Source organism: Perna viridis, chromosome 9, assembly GCF_037379345.1.
Source record: "Perna viridis isolate PV_CMFRI_1.1 ecotype Kerala chromosome 9, ASM3737934v1, whole genome shotgun sequence".
Taxonomy (NCBI): domain Eukaryota; kingdom Metazoa; phylum Mollusca; class Bivalvia; order Mytilida; family Mytilidae; genus Perna; species Perna viridis.
The window spans coordinates 20,548,731-20,567,084 of record NC_142453.1 but is presented as its reverse complement, the minus strand read 5'-3'; the positions used below and the strand labels follow the sequence as shown (position 1 = coordinate 20,567,084).

At 31.1% G+C, this 18,354-nt stretch overlaps 1 protein-coding gene and 1 pseudogene across 3 annotated transcripts; both read right to left on the bottom strand.

Annotated features, from left to right (window-relative positions):
- Positions 1-6,445: 6,445 nt before the first annotated feature.
- LOC148607264 (uncharacterized) lies at positions 6,446-18,081 on the bottom strand (annotated as a pseudogene). Its single transcript, XR_015915201.1, has 5 exons — positions 18,058-18,081; positions 8,366-8,543; positions 7,675-7,743; positions 6,921-7,157; positions 6,446-6,684 (listed from the first exon to the last, which is right to left on the bottom strand). The product of XR_015915201.1 is annotated as an uncharacterized LOC148607264 (transcript).
- Positions 15,350-18,099, bottom strand: LOC148607263 (uncharacterized). 2 transcript variants are annotated; one of them, XM_088545376.1, is made up of 5 exons: positions 18,058-18,099; positions 17,589-17,769; positions 16,850-16,918; positions 16,072-16,308; positions 15,350-15,600 (listed from the first exon to the last, which is right to left on the bottom strand). In XM_088545376.1, exons 2-5 carry the CDS (start codon positions 17,761-17,763, stop codon positions 15,362-15,364), a joined length of 720 nt encoding a protein of 239 aa, XP_088401502.1. In that variant the 5' UTR covers positions 17,764-17,769; positions 18,058-18,099; the 3' UTR covers positions 15,350-15,361. The 2 variants fall into 2 exon arrangements, with proteins under 2 accessions (XP_088401502.1, XP_088401503.1); XM_088545377.1 differs by lacking the exon at positions 16,850-16,918.
- Between the last annotated feature and the right edge of the window lie 255 nt (positions 18,100-18,354).

Sequence of the window (18,354 nt, the reverse complement as noted above, 5' to 3'; positions counted from 1 at the left end):
GTAACATCTGCGATATGATAACTATGTTTTTGCGTGTAGTATTCTTGTTTATTGATTGTTTACTTATAAAATAAAACGTACTAAATTTCATTTTTATTGATGCTTTTTACATATGCATGTCAAACGGATTATTGTGATTGTGTATTACTTGTTGTAATTCATTTTCTATTATGTTTCTCTATTTCTCTGCACATTTTTGTAGATTTTATTTAGATAACAAGACACTCTGTACTATGACAAAAACTTAATTAGATCAGTTTACCTCCGTTACGATTTGATTTTTTTTTGTTTTGGGTTTTTTTTTGTGTGTGTATGTATGTGGTTTTTTGTGTTATCTTTTGTTCGGAATCGTTTTTGTTTTTTTATTTGTTTTTGTTTTTGTTTTGTTTTGTTTTTTCTTATTTTCTTGGGGGGGGCTTCTGAATTTTGTTTTGTTTTGTTTTTGTTTGTTTGTTTTGTTTCGGTATTTTTATACTTCTTTGATTCTGCCTATTTGTTGTTCACTTACATTACTACCAACCGTATATATTTTGTTCCTGTGCTAACATTAAAACACTTTCCTTCAATTAAACCAACTGTATTTAATCATACAAAAACATGCAAAACAAAAATGTTCATTTACGTTAAATTTATTTCCTTTACGCGTGTCCTTCTTTTTGTATAATTATATTTTTGTTGTCTAACTACACAGCTCAGTAATTGTCATACAGTGTACATTATAATGTTATACAGGAAATGTCTTTAGAAAACAAGGTCTATACATTGACATATATGAAATGTCAATACAAAACAGCAAACATAGTTTTGAGACTAAAGAGACTTCATTCTCTTATGCATCCAGATTTTCAAATATACATGTCAACCTGTTTCTGAAAAAGTCTATTCGCCTTTACCTAAATGAGCGTTTTATTTTGTCATTTAAATAAAGAGTTTACATAATAGGATTCAGACACTAAGATTCCAATATGCCTAAATTTAGAAAGTTTTAGTCCGACTCTTTTGAAATATAGAATCACCAACATCAACAATTTCCCTAAACAAATTCCGAAAATGTACATTCGAAAGTTTATGTTCAATGGTTTCTACAATTTTACGGTATGCACATTTGTTGTTGACAGATAGTTTTCCATTGTACATGAAACATAATAATGGGTTACAACTGTGTGAATTATATTGACTTAAAACATTGAATTCGACTCCTTATAGTGTACATATGCGGTAAGGTATATATGTCTCCCCAAATATTCTTGTTCATTTGTGTATTCAAACTTTTTTCTACAAACTTCACTTCTGCTGTAGCAGAAACATTTGTGTCTGCAAGCAAGTTTTGTTCATCTTTTGTGCCCAATTTACTGATTGGCGAATTCTTTCATCTGTTTTCTCTTGAAAACTATTCTTAAAGATTGATTGTTCGGAGGAAATGCTTCTTATAATAAGACATCCCTCCAATATATTAGCATAGCCAAAAATAAGTGACAACACATCAATAAAAGCAATATCCATATTACATTACATCTACGTAAGCCAAGAGTTTTAATGTATTATTTACTATTAATTATTAATATTACATTATTTAATGTATAAAATGTTTTTGTGATCAATCTTGATGTATGAAAAACCACAGAATAACTTTACGAATTTCAAACGCATTCGTCGGCGTAAATAATTCTTTAATTGATTTCAAGATGATTTTGTAAAAGCCGCGTTGTGTAGTTTCTGAAAATTCGACTTCAAAGGTCAAAAACTTTTTATGACTTTATGGAGTTCTTACCTTTTTTCATTATTTGCCTGGCAAGGGTGGCGACATATATCATGTCGTCATGTGTTTAATGAAAAGTAAGGGAATCCAATATGTGTGGCACAAGAAATCTACAGTCTGACTAACACCTTCCCAATCATAATATCTCCTGTGAAAAAAAGAAAATCATTGAAAGACCTGCATTGCAATACTCTCTGCCTTAAATTGAAATTCAATGACTATGCTAAAGTAGAAAAGAATATGTCAATTGGTGACAATTGTCTTGGTTATTGGTTAAAATGCATTTTTGCATGTATGTATACAATATTCAAGGAAGTTTGGGTTCTCTTATCGTCCACATTTTCATCTGAAAATTAATCCGCAAATGTTAATTGAAAATTCAATGACTTAATGTCATTTTTTCTAAAATTATTTCTTTAAAAGGACAAATGCTCACACCATACTAGTGCTCATGATAATACTTTCAGTAATCGGGTGACACTTCCTTGAAATTAAATCTAAAACGCGATGTAAGTGAATGGCGATAACGGTAGGACAACTTCTGAAGGTACACAGAAAAAAATCTGCACCATGTTTTAATTGAATATGTAATTAGCATGGGAATCATGCTTTTACGTCTATTTTCACCGCGCATGGAAACCATATGTCAAAAACATGCGTAAAACGGTACACATGTAAAAAGCATTTTATTCAAAGCACATGTAAAACAAATCTTTGGCCCCATAGGTTTAACAACATTTAAATAAAATATGATAATCTACTTGCTGAGGCTTCAAATAAAGCATAACGCTATATTAAAGTTTGTCAAAATGTAACAGCACTTCATCTGAGGGCTGATCAATCAAATACACTAAGGTTCAGAGCTTTTATTCATAAGACGGAAATATATGGCAGGATCATTCACAATATTTTCCGAAGAAAAATCCCTATAAAAATAAGTACTATCATAAGATATCTGGTAACCATATGTCAAATATCTACATTTCAGTAATAACAGTGTATATCAATTGTGTTTCGTATAATGAAGTAATCCTAATTAGCTCAAATAAATCAAAGTATGTATGCTTACATGTTCCATATGTTTATGACTATTCGTAACTCGAACATTGTCTACATGTATGAAATATTATTAAAACAAGAATAAAATACTGATTGGAAGCTACTTCATTTATAATCAGGATAGAAATGCAAATTCGCGCAATATCAGTAACTTACTATACCAAAAGATATACTGCATACACTATTAGGCAAGGGTCAATATTACAGCAAACCAAAATGACAAAAATAGTTAAAACCATAGCAACCTAGCTTACCTTGCATCAAGGTGCAAAAGGCTACGGTACCTCACATTTGGCTAATTAAACCGGTATAACAAGATAATTGGTTGTGAGTAAAGAAACCCTAAAAATCATTGTAAAAATTTATTTGTACTCATACTATTATACAGATTATTAGCGAAAAGTTAGCAAAGAAAACAAAAGAAACTAACCTGTATTAATGAAAAAAGTTATCCACCCAAGAAATTAGTTTCAGCGTGACATATTTCAATCACTGTTCACAGTTTGAAGGCCAGGATAAGAATGCGTGTTAGAGAATGAATAATAAGAATTTCCCGCTAAAAATCCGAGATCCAATAGAAATAGAAGAAATGTGCGGCTAACCCAACCATGAAAAATACTACAGAATCTAATAGTGAAACTAATATCAAAAGAACTGAATATAATGTCAACTGTCGTAACTCGTCAAGTAAAAATGAACACTTGTCAAATTCAATACATATAACACTATCTTTATTTCATACAGACAAACTAAATACAAACATATTATACATATACAATTGAAGCAATACGTAATTCAAAATACAAATAATAAAATAACAGGCTACCACAAAAACGGTTGTATTTAAATAATGTATATAAAAATTATACTGCTAAATTCTAAGATAACTTCGTACACTTTACGGACACTATTGAATGACGATTTGCCTTGTGTCACACTTTGACAATTTACAATATTTATTCACTGAAAATAAATGGTTGATTTTTGTAAATATTATGTGATTACTAGATTCTGACATGTGGAACAAATAATTGACAAGAAGAGTTGTAAAAAGATTTTCATCAATGTCATTTGTTGGCATTCTTTTAGTTATTCCTTTTGCCAAACAGTTTTTGCAAACAGGTAAACAACTTTATATGTCTATATGGTGTCCTTAACTTTTCCATATGTTACTTGGCAACAGTGCCAAGTGATGTGATAATTTGATAATAATTTGATTCTCTGTACGCACATAATTCGTCTAACCCTTTACTCAAGCCATTTCCGTTGGGTTGCTTCAGGTATATTATTAAAATATATATTTACTGTTCCTTTCATGACTATTCAACAATAAAACATTATTTTAATTTAGTCATGTGCATGTAGAGTACATGTCGTGCTATTTAAATACTTTGTATATACAGTGGCTTTTCAGATTTCATAGTTTTTTTTTCCGGAAAAATCGAAATGTAACCGGAAATTGCTGAAAGTCTTTTTTCATTAGATTTCGTTCTGAAATTATAAATGGAAGCGTTGTCTACATGAGGGCTTAAGAGGCTGAGAGGTGGAGGAACGTTCATCTTTTGCTTATCTGTTATTGCAAAATGTGGCAAGGAAAGTAAAACTATAACTATATGTATCAGTATGAGGAAACCTGAAATGAAGTACTTCATGATGTTTTAGACGGCCAAGATTTCACCAAGCTTGAGACTTCGTGTTTCACAAAACGAACAAGGTGACAGGATGCATGGGGACAAATTGAAGGGAACAACCAACTATATGACTGATTTGGAAGAAAAACATCAAAATCGTGAACGAATTCGACAAAACTTTGAACTTTGTTTCTTTTAATATCAACAGTGACAAAGATATCCATCATGTTTGGTTGACCAACTTAGACATCAGGCTACCTTTTCAACACAGACTGCCTTCACAAATATGACAAAATATGACCTAAAATTCAAGGACAAGTGAATTTTACATGTAAAATACACATGTATATAAATAAATAAAAAAAGTTTGATTTTATCCTTTTTTTGCTTTGTTTTAATGGCAATTTATACTGTAATTTTCTAGATTGAAAAGGGTAAGGGGAGAAAAGCTTAAAATTTGGGTAGCGCTGGGTCTGACATAACTCTTGATGGAAAGACTCAATTAACTACTACTTTTCAATAATTTTTTATTGTAATCTACAAAACCGTTAAATTCAATTAATACCAAAAGTTTAATTATACTCAATAGCTTACCAATGTTAGTATGTTTACAGAAAGATTGGAGACACGATAAAATTTAAAACATTTAAAATATATACATTGCATATCTGTATTTTCAAAGTTTGAATAATGGAAAATTGACAAAATATAATTTCATTTTAACGCAAGGCTCGTAGTGACAGAGCATTTAAAAGTGTTTTGTTCCATGTTCAGTAGTAATAGTCAAGCTACCACAATTAAGTCATTTAATGATTTCTTTCTTTTTTCAAAGTAGATTAGATGCTTATAAATATGTTCGTGAGACTGCATATGTCTTGTGCCAATTTCTAACTTCACATCAAACACATGACGCTAAGATAGCTGTTGCCACGGTTGCCAAGAAAATAATGGAAAAGATAGGAACACCATAAAGACATGTACAGGTGTTTTACCTGTTTGCCAAAACTGTTTGGCAAAAGGAACACCTAAAAGAATGCCAGCAAATGACATTGCTGAAAATACTTTTATCATTTCTCTAGTCAATTAATTGTTCTACATGTCAGAATCTAGTCATCACAAAACATTTCCAAAAATAAATCATTTATTTTCAGTGAATAAATATTGTAAATTGTCAATGTCTGACACACGTTATATCTAATGCTATTGATACTTCAAGCTTTTTTTTTTTGTATTGAGGCAAGTTGTCACAATATTGTGCGTTAACTGTTGAAAGTAAATTCAGATTATTCAATTAATAACATGCTTATCATTATAATTTTAATAAAAATGATTTGAATGCAACAGTTTTGACAACCTTTGTTGTAGCATTAGGCTTTATATGTAGCCATAGAAATATAGCTAGGGCCTACTTACCTACCCGCATGTAAAATTTAGGGTTGGTAGAAGGAAAATATACATTGTTTCTAGAAAAGCCGAGGACGCTAACCCTACCGGTTCACATGGTCCATGCTCCCAGTTTTTTAGTGGAGTCTGACCTGCTCATTTGCTTTTGTTACTTTGTATGTATGATTTGTTATTTTATGTTATTTGTTGTGTATGTACGTTTTCCATGTCTGGTCGTCGTCCCAGGATTGCATTCTATTGATTCCCGCTATAATCTTGGTTCCCTTGATTACGCTATGAAATGTGGCCTCATTATTTAAATGATATTAAGCATTAAGGGACAAAACATATGATTACATGCTCTCTTCAAACATTTGTTTTATATATGTAGCGTTTATATATGTTTGAATTCATGCGTAAAAGGCATGTTTTTTATATATGGTTCCCATGCGTTGCCAAAACAGCGTGAAACGAATAGTGCAGTTTTGTCTGTGTACAGTTGTTCAATTATACAGAATAGAATACTATTTTCTCCTAATGTGTTAACATATTGACTATTCGATATATATTTCTAATCTGTACAAAACAAACAAAGCTTAGTACACAATTAAATTTATTTTGAACAAACGACACAGTAAACTTCAGTTCCGTCTTTCTATAGTGGGCATCTCAAACTTCCACATTTGACCTTAACCGGATAGAACAAAGCACCATTCTCTCCGGAATTTATGTTGTCCAGGGGTTCGGCATTCATGTCAATGCATGAGTAATCGCTTCTGTAGTGGGCTTTGTGTTCTGTCATCAAAAATCCATTGTATTCGATATTCCATCCCTTATAACATGTTTTTCGTCCTATAGAAACGTTAGATATGAGAAAAAATAAACTAGATTCAAAATCGGACAAAATCATATGATACATCATCTTACTAACGTCAACATACTAGTATCTTACAGTATAATCTAGAAATATTGTGACAGAACGCTATTCAATGGATATATTCAATCGTAAATTGTTTTAGAATATACAAATGCAATACCAAAATAAGAAAGTAAAGAACACTTGCCCTGTGTCTTGAAAATAACTTTACCTGGTATCATAATTATAGACGACACTCGTCGTCGTCGGCAAACTGCGCATGGCACATCTTTATCCTTGAGGCTTGATGATAATGCAGATGGTTTCGTTTGGCTATAAATTTCATACTCTGAACCATAGAGAAGGTTGTTGTCATATGAATAAGATTGTCCGTTTTCTGGATTATGTGGTAGGCATAATTTGTTAACCCCTCCGCCCTGGGCATTGTATTACATTCCTCCTACTTGTCCTTGTTAATTTAAAACAAATTCACCTATTATACATTTATTTTCCCAAAAGAAAGGTGGATTATTATTTGTTTACTAAAAATAACAAATCAGTTTCTGAAATACACATGCATACTGTATCTTTGAAAAGGTATAAAAATTACACCTTTATTAAATGTTTCAAAAAAAACTTTTAGACATCACGTGTAAAATTTCTAGGTGATACCAAAAAAACATGTTATATAGGTATGTTTTCGCTAAAAGGCATGATTTGCACGACCAAACTACTTACTCCATGTAGATACCGATCGCGTAAAATTTCAGGTTCAAATAGCATACAAATTATACAATAAAAGAAATTTATTCTTGTGGATCTACCAGCAAGTGTTCAACCTTTGTTTTGCAATAATATCATACTTTTTGAATTAATTGAATTGTTAGGAAAATACATATATACATGTCAAACATGTAGCTTAGCGAACCATAGAAGTAATTGTAGGAAATTTATGCGCGGACATAAACTATGATTTTGTTTTTCACCTGAATAAACTAGTTCAGTCGAACTTGGGCATGTTTTGCGTCCCCATCTTGTATATGTTGTACCAATATCTAAAATGAAAGTCGAGGTAAAAATTTTCTTTTTTAAGATATAGCTTTAACTACGGTAAAGCTTTTTTCCCAATACAAACTAGAACTGTTGATTTTTCTGTCAAACTACAACGCATAGAACCCATGATTGTCGACGTTTAAAATGTTTCTCGATACGCTGATGAACATTGTGAAAATTTGATGCACATGCTTTACGTGTAACAAATGCATTGACGCACGTCACATTTTAAGTATGTTCAATTTCGTCGTAGATTTATTATTCCTGAAAGGCGAAATGTGACATTTTTATCGAGTAATTTGAAACCCAAAATACTTATATCATCAAAATGAAGAAACTAGTTCAAGGTGAGCCTTTAAGGTGCTTTAAGGCATCAAGTTTATAATTGGTCAAAGATGCAACTGAAGAGACATATTAACTAGTAAGAGAATGAAATATATTGCATCCGTCATCGATAACTATTCTTATAATGACCTTTGAATAAGTAATAAAGCTAATCTGAAGCAAAATCGTCAAAATGCAGCCAATTATATACTTGATCTACCCATAGTCCGTTAAGGTTATATTATTATTTTGACTATATTTGAAATCGAATTTAAAATATATATATTAAAGTGCGTTTACCATTAGGTGTGTGTGGAACTTTACATTCTGCTTTTCTTGAAGAATGAAGATAATGCTGCATGATATCAATCAACAACTGGTCCGATGGGTTCAAGTTGTATCGTTTACAATCATGGCTATCTACAGACACTATGACCAGTAATGCCACCAGTGCTGCTCGAATTCTAATCATTATCTTCTAGACATATAAATTTATTGAATATGATGAAAACGATAAAACTTCCAATACAAAAGGGTTATCAACAGTATGGAAAAAATAGCACCGACTCATGAACTATTTGTTTATTAAATTGTTTCCAGTCTGAAATGCCATATACAGTAAATTTGTATTTGTAAAGTAAACTTAAATCAAGATGGTTTAACAAGGTACAGTCACTATCAACTTCAAATCTTTGAGCTTAAATTTGTACACAATTGAATACATTATTTGACATGAACACCTGTAAAAATTTGTTTTAATTTACCTTTTATTTGCTATCGTCTACACAGATATCCGTTTAAATGATACAAAATGAATTTGGATCAATGTAGTTGTTAAGATAACTCTTTGTAACATCTGCGATATGATAACTATGTTTTTGCGTGTAGTATTCTTGTTTATTGATTGTTTACTTATAAAATAAAACGTACTAAATTTCATTTTTATTGATGCTTTTTACATATGCATGTCAAACGGATTATTGTGATTGTGTATTACTTGTTGTAATTCATTTTCTATTATGTTTCTCTATTTCTCTGCACATTTTTGTAGATTTTATTTAGATAACAAGACACTCTGTACTATGACAAAAACTTAATTAGATCAGTTTACCTCCGTTACGATTTGATTTTTTTTTGTTTTGGGTTTTTTTTTGTGTGTGTATGTATGTGGTTTTTTGTGTTATCTTTTGTTCGGAATCGTTTTTGTTTTTTTATTTGTTTTTGTTTTTGTTTTGTTTTGTTTTTTCTTATTTTCTTGGGGGGGGCTTCTGAATTTTGTTTTGTTTTGTTTTTGTTTGTTTGTTTTGTTTCGGTATTTTTATACTTCTTTGATTCTGCCTATTTGTTGTTCACTTACATTACTACCAACCGTATATATTTTGTTCCTGTGCTAACATTAAAACACTTTCCTTCAATTAAACCAACTGTATTTAATCATACAAAAACATGCAAAACAAAAATGTTCATTTACGTTAAATTTATTTCCTTTACGCGTGTCCTTCTTTTTGTATAATTATATTTTTGTTGTCTAACTACACAGCTCAGTAATTGTCATACAGTGTACATTATAATGTTATACAGGAAATGTCTTTAGAAAACAAGGTCTATACATTGACATATATGAAATGTCAATACAAAACAGCAAACATAGTTTTGAGACTAAAGAGACTTCATTCTCTTATGCATCCAGATTTTCAAATATACATGTCAACCTGTTTCTGAAAAAGTCTATTCGCCTTTACCTAAATGAGCGTTTTATTTTGTCATTTAAATAAAGAGTTTACATAATAGGATTCAGACACTAAGATTCCAATATGCCTAAATTTAGAAAGTTTTAGTCCGACTCTTTTGAAATATAGAATCACCAACATCAACAATTTCCCTAAACAAATTCCGAAAATGTACATTCGAAAGTTTATGTTCAATGGTTTCTACAATTTTACGGTATGCACATTTGTTGTTGACAGATAGTTTTCCATTGTACATGAAACATAATAATGGGTTACAACTGTGTGAATTATATTGACTTAAAACATTGAATTCGACTCCTTATAGTGTACATATGCGGTAAGGTATATATGTCTCCCCAAATATTCTTGTTCATTTGTGTATTCAAACTTTTTTCTACAAACTTCACTTCTGCTGTAGCAGAAACATTTGTGTCTGCAAGCAAGTTTTGTTCATCTTTTGTGCCCAATTTACTGATTGGCGAATTCTTTCATCTGTTTTCTCTTGAAAACTATTCTTAAAGATTGATTGTTCGGAGGAAATGCTTCTTATAATAAGACATCCCTCCAATATATTAGCATAGCCAAAAATAAGTGACAGCACATCAATAAAAGCAATATCCATATTACATTACATCTACGTAAGACAAGAGTTTTAATGTATTATTTACTATTAATTATTAATATTACATTATTTAATGTATAAAATGTTTTTGTGATCAATCTTGATGTATGAAAAACCACAGAATAACTTTACGAATTTCAAACGCATTCGTCGGCGTAAATAATTCTTTAATTGATTTCAAGATGATTTTGTAAAAGCCGCGTTGTGTAGTTTCTGAAAATTCGACTTCAAAGGTCAAAAACTTTTTATGACTTTATGGAGTTCTTACCTTTTTTCATTATTTGCCTGGCAAGGGTGGCGACATATATCATGTCGTCATGTGTTTAATGAAAAGTAAGGGAATCCAATATGTGTGGCACAAGAAATCTACAGTCTGACTAACACCTTCCCAATCATAATATCTCCTGTGAAAAAAAGAAAATCATTGAAAGACCTGCATTGCAATACTCTCTGCCTTAAATTGAAATTCAATGACTATGCTAAAGTAGAAAAGAATATGTCAATTGGTGACAATTGTCTTGGTTATTGGTTAAAATGCATTTTTGCATGTATGTATACAATATTCAAGGAAGTTTGGGTTCTCTTATCGTCCACATTTTCATCTGAAAATTAATCCGCAAATGTTAATTGAAAATTCAATGACTTAATGTCATTTTTTCTAAAATTATTTCTTTAAAAGGACAAATGCTCACACCATACTAGTGCTCATGATAATACTTTCAGTAATCGGGTGACACTTCCTTGAAATTAAATCTAAAACGCGATGTAAGTGAATGGCGATAACGGTAGGACAACTTCTGAAGGTACACAGAAAAAAATCTGCACCATGTTTTAATTGAATATGTAATTAGCATGGGAATCATGCTTTTACGTCTATTTTCACCGCGCATGGAAACCATATGTCAAAAACATGCGTAAAACGGTACACATGTAAAAAGCATTTTATTCAAAGCACATGTAAAACAAATCTTTGGCCCCATAGGTTTAACAACATTTAAATAAAATATGATAATCTACTTGCTGAGGCTTCAAATAAAGCATAACGCTATATTAAAGTTTGTCAAAATGTAACAGCACTTCATCTGAGGGCTGATCAATCAAATACACTAAGGTTCAGAGCTTTTATTCATAAGACGGAAATATATGGCAGGATCATTCACAATATTTTCCGAAGAAAAATCCCTATAAAAATAAGTACTATCATAAGATATCTGGTAACCATATGTCAAATATCTACATTTCAGTAATAACAGTGTATATCAATTGTGTTTCGTATAATGAAGTAATCCTAATTAGCTCAAATAAATCAAAGTATGTATGCTTACATGTTCCATATGTTTATGACTATTCGTAACTCGAACATTGTCTACATGTATGAAATATTATTAAAACAAGAATAAAATACTGATTGGAAGCTACTTCATTTATAATCAGGATAGAAATGCAAATTCGCGCAATATCAGTAACTTACTATACCAAAAGATATACTGCATACACTATTAGGCAAGGGTCAATATTACAGCAAACCAAAATGACAAAAATAGTTAAAACCATAGCAACCTAGCTTACCTTGCATCAAGGTGCAAAAGGCTACGGTACCTCACATTTGGCTAATTAAACCGGTATAACAAGATAATTGGTTGTGAGTAAAGAAACCCTAAAAATCATTGTAAAAATTTATTTGTACTCATACTATTATACAGATTATTAGCGAAAAGTTAGCAAAGAAAACAAAAGAAACTAACCTGTATTAATGAAAAAAGTTATCCACCCAAGAAATTCGTTTCAGCGTGACATATTTCAATCACTGTTCACAGTTTGAAGGCCAGGATAAGAATGCGTGTTAGAGAATGAATAATAAGAATTTCCCGCTAAAAATCCGAGATCCAATAGAAATAGAAGAAATGTGCGGCTAACCCAACCATGAAAAATACTACAGAATCTAATAGTGAAACTAATATCAAAAGAACTGAATATAATGTCAACTGTCGTAACTCGTCAAGTAAAAATGAACACTTGTCAAATTCAATACATATAACACTATCTTTATTTCATACAGACAAACTAAATACAAACATATTATACATATACAATTGAAGCAATACGTAATTCAAAATACAAATAATAAAATAACAGGCTACCACAAAAACGGTTGTATTTAAATAATGTATATAAAAATTATACTGCTAAATTCTAAGATAACTTCGTACACTTTACGGACACTATTGAATGACGATTTGCCTTGTGTCACACTGACAATTTACAATATTTATTCACTGAAAATAAATGGTTGATTTTTGTAAATATTGTGTGATTACTAGATTCTGACATGTGGAACAATGGTAAAAGGATTTTCAGAAATGTCATTTGTGGGCATTCTTTTAGGTATTCCTTTTTCCAAACAGTTTTTGCAAACAGGTAAACAACTTTATTTGTCTATATGGTGTCCTTACCTTTCCATTATTTACTTGGCAACAGTGCCAAGAGATGTGATTATTTGATAATAATTTGATTCTCTGTACTCACATAATTCGTCTAACCCTTTACCCCAGCCATTTCCTTTGGGTTGCTTCAGGTATATTATTTAAATATAAATTGACTGTCCCTTCGTGACTATTCAACAATAAAACATTATTCTAATTTAGCTATGTGCGTGTAGAGTACATGTCGTGCTATTTAAATACTTTGTACACACAGTGGCTTTTCAGATTTCATAGTTTTTTTCCGGAAAAATCGAAATATAACCGGAAATTGCTGGAAGTCTTTTTTCATTAGATTTCGTTCTAAAATCAACAAACTACATGAATGGAAGCATTGTCTACATGAGGGCATAAGAGGCTGAAAGGTGGAGGAACGTTTATCTTTTGCTGATCTGTTATTGCAAAATGTGACAAGGAAAGTAAAACTATAACTATATGTATCAGTATGAGGAAACCTGAAATGAAGTACTTCATGATGTTTTAGACGGCCAAGATTTCACCAAGCTTGAGACTTCGTGTTTCACAAAACGAACAAGGTGACAGGATGCATGGGGGCAAATTGAAGAGAACAACCAACTATATGCCTGATTTGGAAGAAAAACATCAAAATCGTGAACGAATTCGACGAAACTTTGAACTTGGTTTCTTTTACTATCAACAGTGTCAAAGATATCCATCATGTTTGGTTGACCAACTTAGACAATAGGCTACCTTTTCAACACAGCCTGCCTTCACAATTATGACAAAATGTGACCTAAAGTTCAAGGACAAGGCGGCAGTGAATTTCACATGTAGAATACACATGTATATAAATAAATAAAAAAGTTTGATTTTATCTTTTTTTGCTTTGTTTTAATGGCAATTTCTACTGTAATTTTCTAGATTGAAAAGGGTAATGGGAGAAAAGCTTAAACTTTGGGTAGCCCTAGGTCTGACATAACTCTTGATGGAAAGACTCAATTAAATACTACTTTTCAATAATTTTGTATTGTAATCTACAAAATCGTTAAATTCAATTAATACCAAAAGTTTAATTATACTCAATAGCTTACCAATGTTAGTATGTTTACAGAAAGATTGGAGACACGATAAAATTTAAAACATTTAAAATATAACATTGCATATCTGTATTTTCAAAGTTTGAATAATGGAAAATTGACAAAATATAATTTCATTTTAACGCAAGGCTTGTAGTGACAGAACATTTAAAAGTGTTTTGTTCCATGTTCAGTAGTAATAGTCAAGCTGACACAATTAAGTCATTTATTGATTTCTTTCTTTTTTTAAAGTAGATTACATGCTTATAAATATGTTCGTGAGACTGCATATCTCTTGTGCCACTTTCTAAATTCACATCAAACACATGACGCTACGATCGCTTTTCCTACGGTTTCCAAGCAAATAATGGAAAAGATAGGAACACCATAAAGACATATACAGGTGTTTTACCTGTTTGCCAAAACTGTTAGGCAAAAGGAACACCTAAAAGAATGCCAACAAATGAAATTGCTGAAAATATTTTTATCATTTCTCTAGTCAATTAATTGTTCTACATGTCAGAATCTAGTCATCACAAAACATTTACAAAAATCAATCATTTATTTTCAGTGAATAAATATTGTAAATTGTCAATGTCTGACACACGTTATATCTAATGCTATTGATACTTCAAGCTTTTTTTTTTGTATTGAGGCAAGTTGTCACAATATTGTGCGTTAACTGTTGAAAGTTAATTCAGATTATTCAATTAATAATGTGCTTGTCATTATAATTTTAATAAAAATGATTTGAATGCAACAGCTTTGACAACCTTTGTTATAGCATTAGGCTTTATTTGTAGCCATAGAAATATAGCTAGGGGAAAACTTTTGGCCTACTTACCTACCCGCATGTAAAATTTAGGGTTGGTAAAGGGAAAATATACTTTGTTTCTAGAAAAGCAGAGGACGCTAACCCTACCGGTTCACATGGTCCATGCTCCCAGTTTTTTAGTGAAGTCTGAGTTGCTCATTTGCTTTTGTTACTTTATATGTATGATTTGTTATTTTATGTTATTTGTTGTGTATGTACGTTCTCCATGTCTGGTCGTTGTCCCAGGATTGCATTCTATTGATTGCCGCTATAATCTTGGTTCCCTTGATTACGCTTTGAAATGTGGCCTCATTATTTAAATGATATTAAGCATTAAGGCACAAAACATATGATTACATGCTCTATTCAAACATTTGCTTTATATATGTAGCGTTTATATATGGTTGAATTCATGCGTAAAAGGCATGTTTTTGAAATATGATTCCCATGCGTTGCCAAAACAGCGTGAAACGAATAGTGCAGTTTTGTCTGTGTACAGTTGTTCAATTATACAGAATAGAATACTATTTTTTACTAATGTGTTAACATTTTTACTATTCGGTATATATTTTCTGATTTGTACAAAACAAATAAAGCTTAGTACACATTAAATTTATTTTGAACAAACGACACAGTAAACTTCAGTTCCGTCTTTGTATGGTGGGCATCTCAAACTTCCACATTTGGCCTTAACCGGATAGAAACAAGCACCATTCTTGTTGGAATTTCTGTTGTCCAGGGGTTCGGCATTCATGTCAACGCATGAGTAATCGCTTCGGTAGTGGACTTTGTGTTCTGTCATCAAAAATCCATTGTATTCGATATTCCAACCCTTATAACATGTTTTTCGTCCTATAGAAACGTAAAAAATGAAAAATAAACTAGATTAAAAATCCGATAATATCATGTACATTATCTTATTGATATCAACATACTAGTATCTAACAATAAAATCTACAGGTATTGTGACAGAAAACTATTAAATAGATATATTCCATCGTCAACGCATGAGTAATCGCTTCTGTAGTGGGATTTGTGTTCTGCCATAAAAAAAAAATCCATTGTATTCGATATTCCATCCCTTATAACATGTTTTTTGTCCTATAGAAACGTTAAAAATGAAAAAAATAAACTAGATTCAAAATCGGACAAAATCATATGGTACATTATCTTACTAACATCAACATACTAGTATCCTATAATATAATCTAGAACGCTATTCAATGGATATATTCAATCGTAAATTGTTTTAGAATATACAAATGAAATACCAAAAAAATGAAAGTTAAGAACACTTGCTCTGTGTTTTGAAAATAACTTTACCTGGTATCATAATTATAGACGACACTCGTCGTCGTCGGCAAACTGCGCATGGCACCTCTGTATTGCTGAGGCTTGATGATAATCCAGATGGTTTCGAATGGCTATTAATTTCATACTCTGAACCATAGAGAAGGTTGTTGTCATATGAATAAGATTGTCCGTTTTCTGGATTATGTGGTAGGCATAATTTGTTAACCCCTCCGCCCTGGACATTGTGTTGCATTCCTCCTACTTGTCCTTGTTAATTTAAAACAAATTCACCTATTATACATTTATTTTCCCGAAATAAAGGTCGATATTATTTGTTTACTAAAAAAACAAATCAGTTTCTTAAATAAACCTGCATACTGTATCTTTGAAAAGGTATAGGCTTTCTATAAAAATCACACCTTTATTAAATGTTGCAAAGAAACTTTTAGATATCACGTGTAAAATTTCTAGGTGAAACCCACAAAAATGTTAGATAGGTATGTTTTCGCTAAAAGGCATGACTTGTAAGACACTTTTGGTTCGTATGCCAAACTACTTACTCCATGTAGATACCGATAGCGTAAAATTTAAGGTTCAAATAGCATACAAACAAATTATACAATGAAAGAAATTTATTCTTGTGGGTCTACCATCAAGTGTTCATTGTTTTACAATAATATCATACTTTTTGAATGAAATGAATTGTTAAGAAAATACATATATATATGTCAAACATGTAGGTTAGCGAACCATAGAAATAATTTTAGGAAATTAATGGGCGGACATAAACTATGATTTTGTTTTTCACCTGAATAAACTAGTTCAGTCGAACTTGGGCATTTCTTGCGTCCCCATCTTATATATGTTGTACCAATATCTAAAATGAAAGTCGAAGTAAACGCGTAAACACGGTAAAACTTTTTTCCAAATACAAACTAGAACTGTTGATTTTTCTGTCAAACTACAACGCATAGAACCCATGATTGTCGACGTTTAATATGTTTCTCGACACGCTGATGAACATTGTTAAAATTTGATGCACATGCTTTACATGTAACAAATACATTGACGCACGTCAAATTTTAAGTATGTTCAATTCCGTCGTAGATTTATTATTCCTGAAAGGCGAAATATGACATTTTTATCGAGTAATTTGAAACCCAAAATATTTCTATCATCGAAATGAAGAAATGAGCTCACGGTGAGCCTTTAAGGTCCTTTAAGGCATCAAGTTTATAATTGGTCAAAGATGCAACTGAAGAGACATACTAACTAGTAAGAGAATGAAATATATCGCATCTGTCATCGATAACAACTTTTATAATGAACTTTGAATAAGTAATAAAGCTAATCTGAAGCACCATCTTCAAAGTGCCGTCTAGCATACTTATAAAATCGGCATACGGGTTGTGTTGTTGGTTAATACGAGGAATCATGGAAATTGTATTACATTAATTGTATACTTGATCTACCCATAGTCCGTTAAGGTTATATTATTATTTTGACCATATTTGAAATCATATAAAAGACAAAATATGTGCGTTTACCATTGAGTGTGTGTGGTACTTTACATTCTGCTTTTCTTGAAGAATGAAGATAATGCTGCATCATATCAATCAACAACTGGTCCGATGGGTTCAAGTTGTATCGTTTACAATCATGGCTATCTACAGACACTATGACCAGTAATGCCACCAGTGCTGCTCGAATAATTCTAATCATTATCTTCTAGACATATAAATTAATTGAATATGATGAAAATGATAAAATTTCCAATACAAAAGGGTTATCAATAGTATGGAAAAAAATAGCACCGAATCATGAACCATTTGTTTATTAAATTGTTTCCAATCTGAAAGGCCATATACAGTAAATTTGTATTTGTAAAGTAAACTTAAATCAAGATGGTTTAACAAGGTACAGTCACTATCAACTTCAAATCTTTGCGCTTAAATTTGTACGCAGTTGAATACATTATTTGACATGAATACCTGTAAAATTTTGTTTTTAATTTACCTTTTATTTTCTATCGTCTACACAAATATCCGTTTAAATGATACAAAATGAATTTGGATCAATGTAGTTATTAAGATAACTCTTTGCAACATCTGCGATATGATAACTATGTTTTTGCGTGTAGTATTCTTGTTTATTGATTGTTTACTTATAAAATAAAACGTACTAAATTTTATTATTATTGATGCTTTTTTACATATGTATGTCAAACTGATTATTGTGATTGTGTATTACTTGTAATTCATTTTCTATTATGTTTCTTTCTTTCGTATTAAAATAACTTTTCTATATTTCTCT